This window comes from Ixodes scapularis, unplaced genomic scaffold, assembly GCF_016920785.2.
Source record: "Ixodes scapularis isolate PalLabHiFi unplaced genomic scaffold, ASM1692078v2 PGA_scaffold2__306_contigs__length_199485367, whole genome shotgun sequence".
Lineage (NCBI taxonomy): Eukaryota > Metazoa > Arthropoda > Arachnida > Ixodida > Ixodidae > Ixodes > Ixodes scapularis.
The window spans coordinates 57710421-57731295 of record NW_024609857.1 but is presented as its reverse complement, the minus strand read 5'-3'; the positions used below and the strand labels follow the sequence as shown (position 1 = coordinate 57731295).

At 46.0% G+C, this 20875-nt stretch overlaps 1 protein-coding gene across 2 annotated transcripts in view; it reads right to left on the bottom strand.

Annotated features, from left to right (window-relative positions):
• The window catches only part of LOC8025092 (medium-chain acyl-CoA ligase ACSF2, mitochondrial), a 32829-nt gene extending 28337 nt beyond the window's left edge, over nucleotides 1-4492 (bottom strand). Inside the window, exons 1-4 of one of the 2 annotated variants that reach the window (XM_029987458.4) lie at nucleotides 4330-4492; nucleotides 3832-3892; nucleotides 3578-3743; nucleotides 3188-3314 (exon numbers count right to left, since the gene is read on the bottom strand). In XM_029987458.4, coding sequence (XP_029843318.3) covers nucleotides 3188-3314; nucleotides 3578-3743; nucleotides 3832-3875 — 337 coding nt within the window. In that variant the 5' untranslated portion in view covers nucleotides 3876-3892; nucleotides 4330-4492. The remainder of the gene's footprint in view (nucleotides 1-3187; nucleotides 3315-3577; nucleotides 3744-3831; nucleotides 3893-4329) is intronic. The other variant, XM_040505151.2, reaches the window with a different exon arrangement.
• Between the last annotated feature and the right edge of the window lie 16383 nt (nucleotides 4493-20875).

The window sequence follows — 20875 nt, the reverse complement described above, 5'->3', positions numbered from 1 at the left end:
TCCGGAAATTTAGAAGACGTTGGCGATCCAACGCGCCAGCGCAGCAACTGGCCACCTCGGTTGACGAACAGTCTGCATACTTTGTTTCACATTAACTCAATGCACAGCCAATGCTACAGGCCAATGGGATCAACGAAATGGCGTCAAAGCAGGACATCATGCCACTTGTCCTTCTTCCCGTACGTATTCTTTCTTCGACTACACCAATAAAGTTCAGCGAATGTCCCGTGACTTGGCTTTTAGGAATGTGTTCGTGGTTGTACGTGTTCAAACCTTCGACCGTGCTCCGATCTAAGACGAGTCAAACCATACGCGAGTCGAGCCGGTGTGAATACATATCTCTACCATTTTCCTTTCCACCTACTTCTCTAAACATTAGAATCGACCAATAATAAATTTGTTTTATGCTCTGTTTAAGCCGACTTTGGCGCAGGTGTGGCACAATTCTTAGCAAAAATGACAATTTGGTGCAAGATGTAGCAGACTTTCATTCATGGTGCAAATGGCATAGCACTTCCATCACTGCATTATTCTACAACACAAGCAAAAATATCACTCGCATTAGTGTCTTTACACGCCCTTACAACAGAGGCCAGCGAGCACTTGAAATTAATTTCATACCTACCAGTATGGTAATAACAATAATCATCCCTGGAGAAGGGGAACAAGGGAGACAAAGTACAAACACAAATCTCCAAACACAGCCAGGTGACTGGTGCGCGACTGACAAAATCCACCTGGTCCTTATACCGAACCAGGGAACTTTCCATTTCCAGTGGAGCGCCCTACCAATTGAGCTAACCCCCAGTTAGACCAAACGGGTTTTAACGGCTGCCACACCAACAAGGGTAAACGGCTTGCATTTTTAGGTTATGACAATAATGCAATGTGTTCCATCAGCAGGAATTACTATTGTATCAGGGTGTCTAGCAAATTATTCTTTTGAAATTCCCTGACTTTTCCAGGTTTTCTGACAATTTCAGGTGAAGTTCCCAGACCACTCTAGAGGCGGTTAAATATATAAGACCATTACAACACAAGGCATTGAGCATTGAGCACAATGAGGATTATTTTTCACGGGCCTAATGTAACTTGCATATTCCGAAATATTTGGGTTCGTCCAGTCAGAGTTAAACAAGCACTTTCTTGCCGCTGACATCATCAGTGAAGAGGCCACTTCCGGAAACACGACGCTCAACCACACACATCAATAACCAAAAGGCAACATAGCCGCCAGATGCACTTTAGGATACTTTCAGCTTAAGGCTTGGATTGAAGTCTGCGGCTTTCCCATTTGTTACTAAATCTAGTAGCTCCAACTGGATCTAGTCTAGTGTCGTGCTCTCAATCCAATCCAATCCATGGCTTTGACTGGATTTGTTGGTCGTCTTTGCATCAGGTAGCACACTGTACATCAGGGGAGCAGAGCGTGCGCCTCACTCTAAGCAGAATTTATTGCCTATATTTCTGCCCCCAAGTCCTCAAGTTTTTGCTCAGGGCACTCAATGGCGTCTCCGGCTCATTTTCCCCGACTGGGCTCGCTTTTTGACAATTTCCCTGACAATTTCTTGATTTTTCCCGGTCAATAAAATTGCCCTGACGATTCCCAGTTTTCCGGGTCACTAGACACCCTGGTTATTCTTGTCCAGCTCACTCGCACCTTTGCATTAATTGCATTACCATCGCTACAGTATGGTGCCTGGAATGCATCTCCGACTGGCGTTTTTACCGCGTCCAAAAATGTGGTCCCTCAATTTCTGCCTGACGACGTCGTACGAGTGTCACGCTGAGGCCGGTCGCGACCCTGGCGGCATCACAGCAGCGGTGGTGGATGTTACAGACGTCTGTTCTGCCACAGGTTTGCTCTTTAGCTTTACAGTCCATGGAAGCTTTGGCAGCCAGGAGTTGAAATGCTGTGATGAGAGCGACACTCGCATCTACTTGTGCTTTTTGCCGGAACTTCTACGGCCAACCACCAGGATCACGACATCCGGCAGCGCGACGCTCCGGCTTTCGTGACGTCATTTGTTTGACGCTTCGGGACCACTTTTGATGAGTGGGTGGGACAAGACGCTAAACACACCAGTCAGGGACACACTCCAGGCACTATACCTATAGCAACACACCAAAAATATGTTATTAATAAAAGATTTTTTTTTTTTAAGTATATATTGTCCCTAATGCGTACCTAAGACATTTCTAAAGCCGTTTATCACCGTCAAACGCCCGGCGAGAACGAATTGATAATTGTTGATAATGATAATAATAATACACCTATAGGAGATGAGTTTGTAAGTGTTACGTGCATGGAGTGAATTTTTTTTTTTCCTGTATCGTCCATTTTTGCTTTGGCCCGTAACAAGACTGGCAGTATTGTGAAAAAAAAAAATGTTGACAATGGCAGAGTGGAGCTACACGATAAGTTGATCCAATGATGTTGGGTCTTGCTGCCATGTAAAATGCTCACATTACAAGTGAACCTTCTGCAGAAGCTGAACTTCTTTGGTTCAATGAAAAATAAAAACTTTGATGTGTACGACTTCGTAAAAACCGGAAACTGCATTTGAGTGTCACTTTACAAAACCGCTGCGACTAGAGGAATGCAGTGAACACCACACATATAACGAAAACCCCACACGTAGGACATGGTTGAACTAATAACAAAGATAGATAAACAAACAAATAAAAGGTTTAGGGTTGCAGCATGCAGGTTTAGGATTGCAGCATTCTGAATTCGGATAAGTGGTAATTGGATGGACAGACTGGCTACATATGTTGGAATGTTGCAGTAAGTTGTCCCTTGCACTACTTTGTGGACCTTAGGGTTCTTCAACACTTTCTAGGTTTTTTTTAGCCGGTCACGTTTGTTTTAGGTAAAGTGTGAGGCGAGGACTGTGAACAAAGCTTGGGAGAATTTGCAGGCATGCATTAGCCAAAATGACAGTTTGCATTTTAGCAGCATGACATGACGGAACAAACCAGCCACCCTAATGATATTCAAGATGGGTCTGTAACTTGCACTGCGGCACGAGGTATGGCACAGTGAAGTTCCTAACCCCAGAGCAAATGGCGTCATCTAGTCCCTAGCTTATTGTTTTTTACACCAAACTTTTCGAAAAATAAAAAATAAAACTGAATAGGGTTTACCTGTACTCATACACATTCTTTATGTGGGGAAATGACTAACCTATGGCCTCTAGGCTGCCATACTTCTCAAGTCGCTCCAGGAGTCGAGTATGCTTACGTCGCCTCAGATGGTTTTCTGCACTTTCTGGAACACTTTCATCGCAGACATCACAGTAGTACGTACCCTTCTGCAAGGAAAAATAATTACATTGTACTTTTAAGAATTTGGTGGCAACAGAACTCTTTCCAGCTCATCCACAGCAAATCAATCAACGGGTTGGAGGGTAAACAGTGAGAACATCTCCATAAAAGCTGATTTATTAAAGAGCAGGAATACAATTAGGTACCTCCAGCATAAAAAGAATATGCGGGCGAGAGAAATAAAGCGAATACTGATAGAAATGTGCGACATAAATCGAGATGTTACCGCGATAGACGAGTCAATCGCTACCTTTTCGGTCTTGGCCGGCACTCCTGCTGCATCCGACGCGTCGTTTTTTTCGCCTTTGGCGGTCCCATCACTGCCGTTTGATGAATCCTGGGGGGCAGCGCCTTCCGGTGCCGAGTCTTGCGCCGTGTTGTCTGCAATCTCGGCGTCTACTGCTGCGGTTTCGGCACTGGATAGAATGAAACGATCTTTTGACTCAATCTCGAACACCGGAATCCAAGCGTTAAAAACCGCAATTCAACAAGCATCGCACTTACGTTGGTTGTGGCTGCTGCTCGACAGCACAATCTCCAGATTCCATTTTCACGATTCCACTTCCTAGAAAGCACGAAAACAAACACAAAAAAAAAAGTTCCGAAGGACGCTGTTATATGGCGTCCGAAGGAATGACGTCGTCAAACCACTCTAAAATGTCAGGAAACACAGCTGCCCTACGCCGTCGAACATGAATACCGGCGTCCCGACTGCGGGATAGAAGTAGGCCTAGCAGAATCAACAAAGCTGCACCCAGCAAAAACGAGTTAAATCAGTTCTTCGCATGCACCGTGAGAATCGACCGCTGCCTCAGCCTTTGTTAGCGGTACGTGTTTACCGACATACTGCTAAATAAGTGCTCGGGACTTCATAGTTATCTCATTAATCGAAGGTTCGCCGCTTGCGCTACGCTGCAAGTGGCGAACCGCGCGGTCGCGTATTTGGGGTATTTTATCGCTCATTTCATAGGAGGATGGAAGAACTTTAAACTTTGCGCTTACCTTCTGGACTATCTGAAAATTTAAAGGTTGGCCGTCCCACTTGCGTAAGTTGAGTAAATACCAGTTAACTGATGAAATAAGTCAGGTACCCGCAGGGCGGCCGGCAATTAGGTTCTTCCAAAGCTTTCGAAGAATGGAGTATGGATTGGCTTCTATTGGCTATGAAAGGTGTTAAACGAATGAGTAGAGAGATAGATTAAAACTAAACTTCTTTATTTAGGCGCCGTCTTGCGTCACCTAGCGGGAACCATCCAGCACATAAATGAAAAGAGAAGAACGAGAGAGAGGGTGGTGTTCTTTTGGGTGGTAAAGTATTTGGTGGTAGCTTGCTGTTTTAGGTGAACAGGAGCAAGGCGGCCGGAAGAGCGCGGAATACCATTTATAGGTGTCCGAAGTCACCAGGCTCGATCTAAAATGGACCGTAAAAATTCATGAATAGGAGGTAAAAGCGCTAAAAAACGACGGACAAGTTGAAGAATGACGAACACCACAGAGCGCTAGCGCTCTGTGGTGTTCGTCATTCTTCAACTTGTCCGTCGTTTTTTAGCGCTTTTACCTCCTATTCATGAATAACCAACTAGCCCAAGTACACACCCTTCTACGTAAAAATTCGTCCAAGGTGTATTTCACAGGTCGGTTTTTTCTTGCAAAATTACAAAGCGTAGCTCTTCTTTTTTTTTTTTTTTGTAAAAAGTAGAGCTAAGAAACAGCGTTACTTGATTAATGAACAGAACGTAAGGGAGCAAGTGAGCTGGTGTATATCAAAAACAAATTAGTCGTTAGTTGTTTATACAGCAGGGGCCCTAAACTCGTCAAATACAAACTTGGAGGCAAAGTTGACGGAGCGCGCCGATTGGGCAATCACGACAATGACTTCGCGTTTTTCTCATCAACATCCAATCGGTGCGCTCCGCGAACTTTCGGCTACAACTTTGTATCTGACGAGTTTAGGGCCCCAGGAGTTTAGTCTGCCAGAAAATGGCGACATTGTTACCCACTGTAGATGAGCAATTTAGCCAGTGCGGTACAGCCGCTAGCCTGGGGTCTTTACGTGCACCACGCAGTAGTGATACACGACCGCACGTCGGTACGATGCTCATCCAGATCGAAACAGGCAGGGGTGGGGCTCGAACCCAGGATCCCTGGGTTCTGCAGCGGGAGCTTTCGCTCCACGCGCGTCGAGCTGGGTGTGCGCTTTAGCCCACTCGACCACCGATTTTTTTTTCTTTATTTCCGGTTAAGACAAAATGAAAAAGCACACAGTCATTCACATACGTACAATTTGTTCAAGAGCGAATCAGCACTGAGCGGCGGTTGCCCAGCGCATTAAAATCTTTTTAAACATACCAACTCATCTAGTATTGGCAACCATTCAGGGGGTTCAGGGGGTGCCACACTTTCAATGAAATTTTCTCTTACAGTTTCGGTATTCCCCCCTTGGAGATCGGTGGTAAACTTGGGTAAACTTCACTAAAAAATAGCGCAAGGACGACGGAAGGAAGAGCGCTTTTTTCTGTCTTCTCGTTCTTCCTTCCGTCGTCCTTGCGCTATTTTTTAGTGATGAAAATGACCTCATCTTGCATCTTTACGAGCGGTTAAGAACCTCCAAACGTAAAAAATAAAGTACATGGGCTATGATATGAAGGGTGCCTCTTTTTATTATTATTTTTTTTTTTTTTGTGCCGGGCGGCTTTTATCGATCACTTGTTATCAAAGGCTTCGAGCGTGCGGATTATGTTTTGAACGTGGAACAAGCATACTCGCACAGAGCAGAAAGAATAAAGCAGTACTTATTAAAACTCGAACTATCCCGTACGAAAATGTAATGGCGAATTCCACTGGGCATTTTGGAGTGCGCCGAGATCGACTTTTCTGGAGCGAGCCTATTTCACTTTGCGATCGGGATCGAGACCGACGTGTTTTCTTGGTCGTTTTGGATTAGCTCCTGCTCCAGATCTCGATCTGGATCCGAGAAAGGTCGCCACGATTTCGGCGGATTCAACCGGAAGCCAGCCTGGCCAGCCCTCGGCGCGCTCGGCGCACACACGTGACTTCCTTTCTCGTGGGGCATCTCGCCTGATCTCGCCTATCTCACCTCAGAAGAAGCACCACCATAGAAGCACGTCGCGGGCTGGGCGGGCTGGGCTCAAGCTTCCTTTGAGGCTTTTACTCTTTGCTCCACCATGCTTCATGGGAAATAAACTATTATTATTATTATTATCATTATTATTATTATTATTATTATTATTATTATTATTATTATTATTATTATTATTATTATTATTGTCTCGACATCAAAAGAATTCGTAATGGCCGCTTGCTCACCCCTTAGCTCGACAGCCGGTTCGTTTTCCAGGAAGGAGAAGAGAAGGTATTTGCCGCGCTACGGGCATTCCGGCAATCTTTGCTAGAAGCGCCTGAGCCATTCCTGTCGCTCGTGCGGCGAACACGTGTTAGCGCCGCGATTGCGAAAACGTCTTCGAAACGACCGCAGCGGCCGCGGGAAGGGGGTTCCCGGGCAGTTGAATGACGGTAAGGCATCCGCCGATCCCGGAGCAGTGGTCATGTTCCACTGGGGATCCGTAGGCGCCGCGACCCCGTTCGGATCGTGTGCTCCAGTCCGGATCTGGTCAACTGATCCCGGCGCGCTCCAAAACGCCATGTTGAATTCGCCATAAGATCGGAGCGGTTCCAGTTCGGATATGCGGGGAGCCGCGCGGTTTTAAACTTGTGGACAGTTCAAGTCCGCGCGATTCTGGGTGTAACCAGTCGGATCCAGTGAGACGTAACGCACTGGAACCGGACGGTGATGGGTGGATCCTAGTGGATCCGATCCGTTCCCCTTGGTTCCAGTAGGGTCTGCTCCCAGCCAGCGGGCGCGCACATGCGTGACTGGAGAAGGGGAGGGGGTCGACGGAGAACTCCCGCGGTCTCTCGCAGATCACGTTTTAGGGACAAGCGCATCCGCTACGCAGGCGCTGCGAGGGGCGTTCTCCGCGCGCGCGCCTCGCTTTGTTTGTTGCAGTTGGCGGCAGCGCTGGCAGCGCTCCGAAAGTTCTTCGCTCTCGTTAGACTGCCGGACGGCGCTCTCCCGGCGGCGACGCGCGCCCATCGTTGCCCTGGATGGATACCCACTGACCTCGTCTTTGAACCCATTGCACTTTGGCTCGACATCTGGATGCGCTTGGCGCTGGTGTGCTTGGTGACAATCAGGGCCGTAACCAGGGGGGGGGGGGGGGGGGGGGGGGGGTTAGAGGGTTCTGATTCCCCCCCGAAATTTTTTTCTGGGTACGGCCCTGGTCGGTGCACTTGCAGCCAGCCGATTTTAATCTCCACCTCTGCGCACGCGCAGTGGCACCGGTCGGCTACAGGGTACCAAACTGGGACCGGTTCTTCGGTTTGCTATAACTCTCCATTATACGCCACCGATGCACATGATTCATAGGCGAAAATAAGACAATAGACAATTTCAAAATGGCCGCCGTTGTCCCCGAAAACCCCCCCCCCCCCCCCCCCCCGAAATTTTTTTCTGGGTACGGCCCTGGTGACAATACTTGGACAACTCGGATACCACTTGTCCGCCGGAACTTTCCGATAAGCTGAACACTGGATACTGTGCTTGTGCATGCTGTGTGTGTGTTCTGTCCAACGTGTTTGTTGACGACGCCTGGACGACCATGTGCGCCTCCGGAATTCCCGCTGAGCTCACCACTGGACTTTACGAAAGTATTTTGCGCGATGCCCTTAGCCGTTACAAGCGAGAGATCGTCGCGATTTCCGACCCAGGCTCTTCCGCCTGGGTCTGAAATCGTGACGATTTTGCTTGTAACGGCTAAGGGCATCGCACGAAATATTTTTGTACCCTCCAGTGCTGAGCGCAGCGGGAATTCCGGCGGCGCAACACCTGGATCTGAAATTGGGGCACCGGTTGCTACCGCGCGTACCAGTGGCTCTGCAGAACCACTGGAACCATCCGGTTCCGCCTGAACCCAAAATTGGGGCACCACCCTTACAAAAATCTGTAGTTAAATTCTTTTGAATTTTTGTTGAAAATTTTCTGGAGTCGTATTGAATTTCTTTTTAAACTTTTTTGATGTTTTTTAGACTTTGTTTTGACAACTTATTTAACTCCTAGTTAAGATTGGCCACTTAAATTTTTTAGAATTCCTTCTTACATACATTCTTTTGAATTACTTCTTACATAAATTTTGTTGAATTCCTTTTGACAAAACCGCAGATTAACGTTAAAAAAACACTAAATTTTTAATATATTTTTTTTAATTTCGTTAGGAAATAGTGTCTTTTTGATACATACACATCCTACAAATAAGCAATGTAAACAAACACGAACACCATCAAGTACTCAACACTAGAAACACAGTCCTGTTGACTGCACCAGAGCCTTATATTGCCTACATATCGAAGGTAATCATTTGGCCAATGACCCCTCAGCACTTACTAAGTTTCCAAGTCTCCGGTCTCCTTCTCGAAAGTCTGTCAAAGGAAAGACAGTGTTTCGAGGTTCGTGGACTCTATCTCTTACTAAAAAGCTTTGGTACAACTAATAATAATTTCGTATAGTCGCTAAAACAACATCCACAAAAACAGCTCATAGAACAAATGTTATCGCTTCTCTGCATAGCACCACTCGGGACGAAGCCAGTCAAGGCGGTTGCTCCACTTTAAAATAGTTATTTTGCTCTTCTTTACTAGTTGAATAGGGTCAATAATGCAACGATAGTCATTTACAAAGTGAGAACGGCAGGGCGTGTTTTTCGAACGCCTGGCCTCCAGCACGCGCCGCATGCCTTCCGTCGTGCTTTGACTGCGCAGTCGAGCTCGAGGGGCGCGAGACGTCGAAGAGTTGTCAAGGATAGAAGGCTCGCGCTGGAGGCAGGAGAACGGAAGCTCCTCCCTACGGTTCTCAACTTGTCAGAGACTATTGAGAAACTTAGTGACTTTTGACATTTAGTCAAGATGTATTATGTTCAATAAAAAGTCAACAGAAAGTCTGTAGCTTTTCTTATGACACTGGCTACAGAAAGTCAACTGAATAATTTAAACACGAAGTAAATAGAACGTCTGCAGTATTTCTGATAACACTTTCAACAGGAAGTCAACAGAAAAAGATCCAACGTAGAGTTAATACAAATTCAATAGCTTTTCTTTTGACTCAGGCAGAAGAAGATCATAAAAAAGTTTCAACACAAAATCAACAAACCTTTTGTTGACCATGTCAACAGGAAGTCAGTCAAAATAAAGTAATCAAAGTGAACAAGAAGTCAACACATTTTCAATAAAAAGTAAAAAAAATATATATATATAATCCGTCATATCGGACCCCGCACACGACCGCAGACCAAATAAAATAATAACAAAATGTCTCTTTTTATAAAATATTATAAAGAAATAATGTCAATAGGTTTTCTATTTATTTTTTAGAAAATAACCTACAAAAAACGTTGTTACAACTTCTTTTTATTTTTTTATAAATAAGTCTACAAAACAAAATCTATTGTTTTTCCTTTTGAATTTTTTTAGAAAATATACTACAGAAAAACGTCTTTACAAGTTCTTTTTAATTTTTTTATAAATAAATCTACAAAACAAAATTTATTGTTTTTCCTTTTGAATTTTTTTAGAAAATATCCTATAGAAAAACGTCTTTACAAGTTCTTTTTCATTTTTTTATAAATAAGTCTACAAAAAAATCCAATATTTTTTCTTTTGAAAGTTTTTTGACAATAGTCAACACAAAGTGCGTTTATAAAGGAATGGGCCTTTGATGATGATGATGATGACGATGCTGCGGCTATTTCCCTTTGAATCGGGAGGACTCAAACAAGGTTTGTGCCCAAGCCTGGAAGCGTAGGTGTCTTAATGCTCCCTGAGGTGGATCTTCTGCCACCAGTCCTCCAGTCTCCTTTTAGTGTCTGCAACAAGCCTTTTTGTGTCGTTGGAGGCTACCTTCAGCCCCGTAGCTGGGCAGACTTCTGTGGATTGTCCGATTTCTATGTCAGTGAAGCCCAACGCTTCAGCGAGCGCTAAGGGTCTCGGACGCCTTGGGCCATTGTCCTGTGACCGGGACGGCTTGAGTCTCGCGCAGTCTAGCACAATATGCTCCACCGTTTCGTCATTTACCCCACACACCCTACACATTGTTGACGTGACAGTGGTGTCGAAACGACGCCTATAACACAGCGTCCGCAGTGCCCCGGCACGTGCCTCGAACAAGAAGCGGCTACCCAGGCTGTTGTCATACAGCCGGACTTCCGAGGCGATGGTTATTTTGTTGGCGAGGTACACCTCCAGCGTCGATTTCGTTTGGGCTTCTTGGAGCCATAGTTGGGTCTCGCAGTCTCGGACTCTCTTCCTAACTTCCGACGTCCACTCAGTCTCTGTCGACGCATCAACAGGCTCCGAGAAGAAGCCGTACTTGTGTTGAAGCTGATAGAGGCGCTTCTGCCAGCGGGTCCGCAGCCCAGTCAAGTTGGTGTATATGAACAGTCTCTTCGCCCAACGGCATCTATCCATAAGTCGAAGGCGTCCGTCATACGCAATCTTGCTTGAATCCTCCCGAGCCTCAAAGGAGGACCAGCCCAGGTCGTTCTGCACTGCCTCGTTGGCGACCGCTCCATGGCAGCCCAGTGCCTGGCGTCCCACGTCTCTCTGCCTACGCTCCATATTGGCGCGGACATCTCCTGTTACACACACCACTGCATTCGCAAATGTTAGTCCGGGTACCATTACTGCTTTCCACAATTCCCGCGAAACGATGAACCTGTTGCAACTCCAGAGGCTTCACTTACGGAGAATGCTGGCTCCTCGTAGGGCTGCTTGGCGGAGATGGGTGTGATGGCCTTGAAGGTAGTCTGTGTCGTTCGACGTTGTGATGCCCAAGTACTTGTAAGAATTAAGAATCGGTACATCGGACCCTCCGAGACGAAGGCTATCGAGAGTTGTCTCGAGGGAGCCCGAAAACACTACCGCCGCTGACTTGCTGGTATTAAAATTTAAACGAAGTCCCATAGCCTCCTTGGAGCATATGTCGAGAAGTTTTTGCATTTCCAACACTGATTCTGCGGTCAGTACCACATCGTCCGCGTACGTCAATCCCGGTAGAACCCAGTCAACTCGATCACCATGCTCCAAATGTGCTAGTGAAAAGCCCAGCCCTGATTGTATAAGTTGCTTCTCTAGGGTGGATACATATAACATATACAATAGGGGAGAAAGTGGGCACCCTTGGCGTAAGCCCCTCCCCAGGCAGCACAAAACGTCGTGGAGACGTCGAGAAAAAGTCCCGGACGTCCGTGACGTCCCGCATGACTTCGATCTCGTTTTTTCGACGTTGAGGTGACGTCCTTATATAACGTTCCATTAGAGTCCAATCAGTGACGTTGTGACGACGTTGTATTTCAACTCAAACGTCGTCAACGTTCCCACGACGTCGATGCACGACGTTCTCACAACGTCCAACGCTCACGTTTCTTTGACGTTGAACTGAAGTTCATAAATGACGTCCCATTATCGTCCTGTCCGTGACGTGCTGGCGACGTCACGTTTCAACTTTAACGTCGTCATCGTCGCCACGACGTCGAGACAAGACGTTTTAGCAACGTCGAACACTCACGTGTCTTCAAAGTCAAAATAAAGTCCAGGGGGGCGTTACATTATTGCCCCGTCAGTGACGTTGCAGCGACGTCGCGTTCACACCTAAATGTCGTAAACGTCATACAAGACGTGCTGGCAACGTCAACCACTCACGTTTTGTTCGACGTTTTTAGATTTTCCACCTCAATCTCCAGCTGCAGAATCACTGTGGTCAAGGTGACAGTGCTCAAGAGCCGCAAACAAAACTTAATTTTTGAGAGGTTGAGAAGTTTAATTATATATACATTAATTTGCGTATTTCAAAATGCTATTAATTGCACATCGATTACGCTAAAGAGGGCATTTACAAAACTCAATGTACACGGAAGAAGAAAAAATAATATGAAAGCATGTTCGGAATTCATTCCTTGTAGGATGTGCTTGTTATAATTTTGGTTTGTTTAAAATATTTTTACGGGTTTAGTTTGCAAAGCCCATGGCGTCTAGAACGGATTTAATTGTACCATTCTTGCATTTTGCACGCGCGTTGTCGTCTTCCATGGGTCCTGGGCCCTGGCACGCACCTCTGGGGCGCCGCTACACTATCCCCTCTCCAGCCTGCATCCTTTCCTAGGAGCATCCATACTGCTCCGCGACCACCCGAGATTGTTTTAAGGGGGTAGCGGACATTTCATCGAACGCCGTTTCATCGAATGAATGGACATTTCATCGAACGCCATTTCATCGAACACCGTTTCATCGAATCGCTAAGGGCCGTTTTATCGAATTTCTCTGTATCGAGTTTTGGGGCATAACAGTGCTTTATAGATGTTTTACCTTAGATTTGTTAACACTAAGGTAGTCACTTGTGAAACTGTTTTTAGGGTGGAGCCAAATTACTAGAAATAAAAAAAACCATTGGTATAAAAACAAATGGGTATGCGACTTACTGAAAAGTTTTACTTATGTACATGACAAAAACATGACACTGGAGATAAAGGACCTACACTTAAAACACCTTTGAATGTCTGTCGTTTTTTTTACCGGCTGTCTGGAGGTTTCAGTCAGACTTGTACACGTTACTGAAAAATAGTAAGGAATTACATTTACAATTACTCAAGGCTGAATTGTAATTTATTACAATTACAATTACCCTCTCATAAAAGTAACTAACCGTTACTCCAAAAAGTAATCCGTTACTTTCGTGGCGTTACTTTTGACATTATTGTCCTCAAGTAAGAAACAAAGGGAAGAAGGTTATTCAGGTCTTTTTGGTTGCCACCTGTTCCATTTAATGACCTTGAGTATTTTGAGCAACTGCTGGCTCTCGAAAGTCTCGTCAGACATTTTGCGTTATTTCTTACTCAGTATGCCGACTGCTACGCTGAACACCATTTGAGCTGAGGCACTTGATGGGAGCGCCATGTTGTTCCTCACGAATGCTTCATGCTCTGCATGGAGCTTTTTCAGCGAAGCAAGGGAAGTACTATTTACCTCGAATGTAGAGCAAAGCTTCGTCGTTGCAGCCGTTGCTTGCTATTCGAGAGATTTAGTAGATCCTTTCGATACCTCCGATACCCGCGATAACGGTACCCGATAACGATATGATGCATACGCAAAGACGGCGGCGAAGTATCGGATATCGTTATCGGAGTTATCGGACCGATCTACTAAAATTCTCCATTGCCTAAATCGCGAAGCTGTGGAAGTCATCAACAGCAAAACATAGTTGTAACAGTAAGGTAATAATTAAATAATAAATAAGGTTTGGTTCGATATTCTTCTTCCTTTGGTTCTGAACAGTTCGAGCCTCACTTGAGACGTTGGTGAATAAAAAGAAGTTTCCAGTATACAAATATAAGTAATAAAAGAAAACGAAGGACACTCATAATAACAATTAATTAGAACGTCGGTTAAAACAAGGAAATGTAAATGTGCGTTTGCCGTGTGTACCTTTCTTGGTGCCGTTCAAAAACGCACGGAGCACGAACCGACTGCAGTTTACTCCGGTGTCCTCCAGAGAGACGTCCGCTGATGCCACGGGCAGCAAAGGGTAGAGTACTAAGTAAGCGGCGCCTCACTAATTTCACTCTCTCCTCAAGCCCAGAATACCAAGTCTACGTCAGTCACCAATATGTTTTATTTGTAAAAATATCTGCTTGAGATAAGATGCGTCCTGCTGGGGCAAAGCAGGACGAAGAAGAAAGGAAGGCTATTACCATTTTCTAAGTGCTCGCAAAAAGCTGACTCACAAAAAGGGTAGGGTAGACGGAGCGTTGTCTCGTGTTGTGACATTATGAAAATGGTCGTAGTCACTATAACCGAGAAGGACATTGTTAATTCTTTTCAGTGCACTTAGCGCCTCGAGCTTCTCGAAGAGGAGCACAATCACTTGGTGTCCTCTTCCCGTCTTCGACCGCAAAGAAAAAAACAAAGGGACTAAACAGAACCGGAAATAACTTGCCCCCCATTTTTTTATTTTGTAGAAATGTTGTTTTGGATTTTTTTACATTGTTGTTAGGGTCTAAAAAAATAGTTTCAGGGGCTTGGTGTTTCAAGAAAAGGCTTTGCGGAACTGAAGAGTGTCAAGCCCCACTTTGCGCTGGTCAATTCGCGTGACAGTGTCACTGCGCTTGACTTTACAAAAATGAAAAAAGAAACTATTTAGAATTGGGGGGGGGGGGGGGGGGGGCGTGTCCTGACAAAAAAAAATGTAACGGATTACAAGGAATCCGTTACGTCAAAGATGTAAGGGAATTACTTTAAAATTACTCTAGAAAATATGTAATTATTCCGTTACAAAATTACTGATAAATGTAAGGGATTACAAGTAATTCCGTTACTTGTAACGGATTACGTACAAGTCTGGTTTCAGTAATGAGCAATGCACCCCAGCTCGTTTGCACACTTACGCTTAGTTGAAGGTTTATTCACGAAAAGCATGCAACTGCCAGGGCAGCACGCTTATAATATAACGATACTCTGCCAGGAGAGCACACGAAATAAAATATACCGATACTCTGATTATCAGCTTTATGCTCAAATTAAACGTTTCTGATTTTTTTTTTTTTTTTTTTCAAATTCTACAGAAACAAAAGCTGCACAAAGTGTCGGCCAACATGGCTTCGGGCTACACCTGGACTGGAACCACCTCCCCTTCACTGTCAACTTTATCACCGACCCTTTTGCCTATGAATGATCTTCAGGACGCTTTCTTTGGAAGGCCAACCCGCACCAGACAATAGTAAAGCCCTGGGTGTACTCTGTCACCCAAGAAGACAGAACCTTTTCGGATACTCGCATAACCCAAGATTACACGTACACGCTGTCACACAATAAAACACTACCCGCTTTTCAAAAAGCACATGGTGCTTTCTGTTGTTTTTTTTTGTCTCATTTTTAATTGTTTTATGAGACATGAAGAGGGGTCATTTTTTCATGGAGGCTTTCTTCTCGAAGCAGGATATATTCACGATGGAACTTATCTCGTCACTGCACGCTGTGATTTAAAAAAGGGAGAATTAGATGACATTGTGTATAAAAATTAAAATAAATTACAAAAATATTACAGGCGGTAACGGCGTTCGATGAAAAGGCGTTCGATAAAACGGCTTCGATGAAACGGCGTTCGATGAAACGGTGTTCCATGAAACGGCTTCGATGAAACGGCGTTCGATGTAACGGCGTTCGACGAAATGTCTGGACCCCGTTTTAAGGTTCGTCAATTTCTCTTCGTATTTTGTAACCCATGCTCACCTGCGCACAACCGAAAAATTCGCATCAACATCACAGTTCATTCATAACACCAACTTCCAGCGCCATAGCGCTTTCGGTAGCTCAGGGCGCAAAGTCTTGTCACGTGATTGTCAGTACAGATCTGGCTTTCGTTGCCACTGGTGACGTACCCAAACGAAAATCGCATGCCAGCACATACTATATCAAAACACAACTTCACTGCACACTTGCGCATTTTTGGATTTGACTAGAAAAAAAAAAATGCCCGGCAATGACGAAATTTGGTAGATACTGCCAACGGTTTGTGGAAATTGACATTCATGATGCTAACCCCTGAATGGCCCAGATGACGGTCCACAAGGCGTTCAAGCCCAGTCCGCACTTACGTGCCGAAAAAAAAAAGAAAAAGAAAAAAATGAAAAAAAAAAAAAAACAACAGCCGGCACGGCGCGAGAGAGAGGGGGAAAGGTAGGCAGAGGAGATGCCAGTGGCATTTCCACAGAGCCCCATGCGATGCGTCGGAAAACTCGGCAAGAAGAGGGCGAGAGAGAAAAGTGGGGGAAGACAGCGACGACGAACAATGGACAAGCCTAAGTTCCGGGTGTACGTATTTTCTCAGTCGTTGCCAAAATATTTCACTGAATGTTCTGTTCTTCGAATTGGCCCAGAGAGAACAGCTCTGGGAACCGGTCAAAGCGCACATGAAGGCTCCCTAGGTCCAACTTTTTCCGAAAGCCAGTCACTAGCACCGGCCGTCACGTCTACGGGTCTACGAGGCAGGCTGCTATGTTGCCGTGATTTTTTTTCGAGTGATTGGATGAGTCGTTCAAGTCGCCCCTATGAAGAAGTCGGTGATCGCCAAAAACGCCGTCGTATTCAGTCACGGCTCGAGGACCTTTTTCAAGGCCATAGCGCTTCACACGTTGAATCGTATTACTGCTCGGATCAAGGTGCCTGTGAGGATATGAATGACGCCTCCCAGAAGACAAGTGGCAGTGCACATAACGGCGCGTCAAGTCCAGTCTCCGATCAAGACCCTTCAGACGCCTCCGACGATCCCAATCAAGAACGCCCAGCGGACGGGATCCCCCTTCTGAAACCATTCCCGTGCACGCAGCGAGAGTACCAGCTACGCGCAATGGGGCGGCTAAAGCCAACTAAAGCACGCGCGTCAGCGCATCAATCAGAAGCAGAACGAGGTAAGCGGTGGAACATTCCGCGCTGCGTGACATCGTCACTTGTTCATTTATTTACGTGAACTTGTTTCTTCTTTTATATCTTTGAGGCTGGCACATCCAGGGACGTCTTTTGGAGGCGCTCCGCATTGTATCTCGTGTCGGAAAATGCTCAAATAAACAGTTCGTACCATACCTGTGTTTTAGTTACTTCCATCGTACTTGCATGAAAGCAACTTGCCTTCGCAATAATACTAAAAAAAATACTTTTTTTTTTTCGGGGGGGGGGGGGGGGGGGGGGGGGGGGAGGACATAACGTTTTCCTACGACGGCTAGGGCACGTAATTTGGAAAGGTTTCTCGACGTTCTGTGAACGTCGTTGGTAGTCCGGATGTCGTAAACACACGTACCATAAACGTCGAGGGAGGACGCAACGGCCTACTGAGACGTGCATATGACGTGAAACAAACGTCATTTGGAACGTCCCCTCGACCTTCTGTGCACCTTTTCCCGCGGACATTTAAAGGTTTCATCGACGTCGAAGGAAGGTAACGTCCGGACCTTCGACGTTTTACGACGTCACGTTACAGACGTCTTCGACGTTCTCTCGACGTTTTCTTCACGTTTATGTGCTGCTTGGGTCGTCACCAGCACCTCATCAGAGTGAGCATCATCAAGGTGGGTCATAACCGTGTTGCCATGGTATAAGCGGGAGATGAGTGTTGTCCACTTCGGCGGCATGTCAAGCTGTTGTAGGCTAACAATAAGCTGGGCATGGGAAACACTATCATAGGCCTTTGCGATGTCAAGAAAACAATATATTAGGCTCCTCTCCTCTTTCCGTGCAACCTCAATACATTGTGTTAAGGTAAAAAGATGGTCCTCTAATCGGCGTCCCCGTCGGAAGCCTCCTTGGATTTCTGTCAGTATACCCTCCTTCTCTGCCCATGCGGTCATGCGCTTTTTCATGATGTGGGCGAATACCCCATACACCGCACTTGTCACGGTCAGGGGTCTGTACTGTCGAAGGTATACTGACGGTCACATCCTTTTTTAGGAATCAGGACAACCCTGCCGCATCTCCAGTCTCGAGGAATCTCTTCTTTCCCAGCTGCAATATCATTAAAAAGTGCTGCGAGTTGGTCCCTGGAATCCTTGCCCAGTGCTTCGAGTACCCTTGCCGGAATGTTATCTAATCCCTGGGCGGTGTTGTTCTTAATATGCGCTAGTCCGCGTATAACTGACACCCTATCAATTGTTACATTATTGCAATCCGGTGCACAGTCTGCGCCTTGCTTGGGGCAGAGATTTTGTAGTGGTGTCTCTCCTGGAGGCGAGAAAATTTCAACGAGATGGTCTGTAAGGCATTGCCCAAGTCTCTCTGTGGGCAGCCCTGTGTCTTCGTCCAGGATTGCTGGGCACTGGTCTCTTCCATTGAGAGTTCCCACACCTTTCCAAAAAACACTCGACCCCAGGGGCAACAAACCGTTTGTGAGCCCAGTCACTGAGTTTGAGGCTAGACTCTCACCGGCGTCCCTCCTAACCCTAACCGAGTGGACTGTGATTTCAATAGGCGCAGCCTGCGTAGGTGCAGTTTCAAACGCTGCTGGCGGCTAAATTCTCGTCTTTTCCCGCTATATTTTGTGTTTCATGGTACATGTATGTTCCCGAGGACATTGAGAAAGCATTGCGCCACATTTAAAAAAACAAAAAAAGTAAAAAAAAAAAAGAAATCTAAACTATTTTTGTTGGGTACACGCGCAACAGAACGAATGCGACTGGAATGAATAGTTCTAGTTATTTGTTTTTTTTTCTGGCGATAAGTTTTGACGGCACCAAGGGATTCGCCGCATGTGAAACGACAAAGGGCTTTGCTGTCAAAAATAAATTGCAACAGAAGAGGGCCGAAAGGCATGCATTTTTCAGGCTCACAAATAACGTGTTTACCGATGGACAGGACACGGACATACAATTGAGGAAGTGTTAACATTCGTACGTACCACACGATGCAGCGTTATCCGAAACGAATTTATTTGAGAAAGATCTCAAATAACACAGTCACAGTCGACGACAGTCACATCTTGACGATCGGACGGAATCCGAAATGACTTCGTTTTGGGGCACGTCTTGGGGAGAGCTTCCTTTTTTCACAACCGCACCAAGGCAAAGAAACAAACGCGACTGACCCGTTTCTCACCCCAACCCGGACAACTGTTTTTGGAGATGGCTGAGGATTTTACGCGGATTATCTCTGGGAGGGGGGAGAACAATGTTCGCAAAATCGCGTCGAGGGTCGTTCGACGTCCTTCACGTCTTTCGTTTCCCGTGAATGTCGAGCAGAAAAGCTTGAATGGCAGGCACTTACCAGCCTTATTTCTCACAATGGAAGATAACACAGAAAGGGTACGCAGCACGCATAAAAAAAAATTAAGTGGAAACTTTCAAGAGGGGCGAGAAAACGTCGAATGCAAAACCGCAAAAACGTAGGTAGAGAACCGCGCTGAGCGGGTCTTCACAGTCCCAGAGAGTGGCAGAAAATTTCTAGCTGATAGAGGGCGCGAGAGTCGCACCAACCGCATCAGCATCAGCAACATGGCGGCGGCCTAGGAGCGGTTTTTGGAAAGGTGTCAGAACTTTCTGGGTGCGTCTCGACCACTTTTCCGCTAGAGTTCCTGTATAGGCTCCCTTCGGGAGCCAGAGTTGCGCATTCGTTTTCCCCGCGCCGCCACGCCGCTATTCGCCGAGATCCATCACGTGAGGAGCAAAGCATCCGGTGGCGTGCAAGAAAGCCACCTTTACGGTCGCTCCGCCGACGTTTCTCTTGCCCCGGCGTATGTTTCCCTGCTTTCCGCCTCCTTTTCCTCCTCTCCTGTTTTCCATGCGCGGCTGCGCGCGCGGCGCCGCTATTCGCCAAATTTAGTCACGTGAGGAGCAAAGCATCCAGCTCGTGCGGGAAAGCCGGCGCTACGGCAACGCGCCGAGGCTGAATGCGCAACTCTGCTACCGTAGGTAGCTATACAGGAACTCTATTTTCCGCAAATGTTGGGCGCCATCTATCGGCAAGCAGGAGAAACATTTTTGATGGCCTGCCTTGCTTCCGATTCTGCCCGTTCCAAGCTATGTTGGCTGTCTGAACGCGGTCGGTAAATGCGCTCAGCGTTTGTTTTACTCTATCCAACGGGATCGACGAGCAGATTTGTTTTCTATTAATGCGTTAACTACGGATGCCTTCGTCCGTTTGTACATTTTTTCCGAGTGTTCGGACGACGGCGAAGCCCGTCGTCCGAACGGGACGACGAACTTCGCCGTGGCGCCCGTTGTGACTGACGGCATAGTTGAAGCTCTCTTCGACCAATGAGAAAGTACAAACGGTTACATTAAACTAGGATTCATGTTATATGCAGTGCCGGCAATAAATTCAGATAATATTCGAAACCAAGTTACAGTTAGAAAAATAATTTTTTTTTTAATTGCAAGTTATTTGTATAATCTGCTCGAAATTTTTAAATGACAAGATGTATTCTCATAATTGTAAAGGCTTACTTTAAAATCGTCCGAAAAACTTGGTGCTTGCACGTAGAGATGTAATTTCCAAAAAAGGTGTACTTTATTGGTGAAATTTCAACGCGTAGCTCCATTCCTATAAGAAAGGAGACCAACAAACTTGGCCGGGTCAACGGCGGACGCGTTCAGTGCCCGCCGCTGCCCCTGGCGAGTTAGTTGGTCTCACGTTTTTTTACTGTAAGGAAGCAACAATTCGAAATTTCACAAGGTCAAATTCACCACTAAAGCGCATGTTTAATAAATATCTAAGATGTATACGTGCAGCCGCCGAATTCTGAGCGAGCCTCGTCATTAATGTTACCCCACTTCAGGCAACAGCTGTGTGGGACTAGGTCCTAGAGAAACACGAAATCGGCCACACCTGTACTTTTTTTTTTTGTCTCGCGCCTGTAGAGAATGTTGCAAACTTTTTTTTTACTCGATACATACTTAACGACAACACATGAAGACGATTGTTTCCTCTTATTTAACCACAAGAC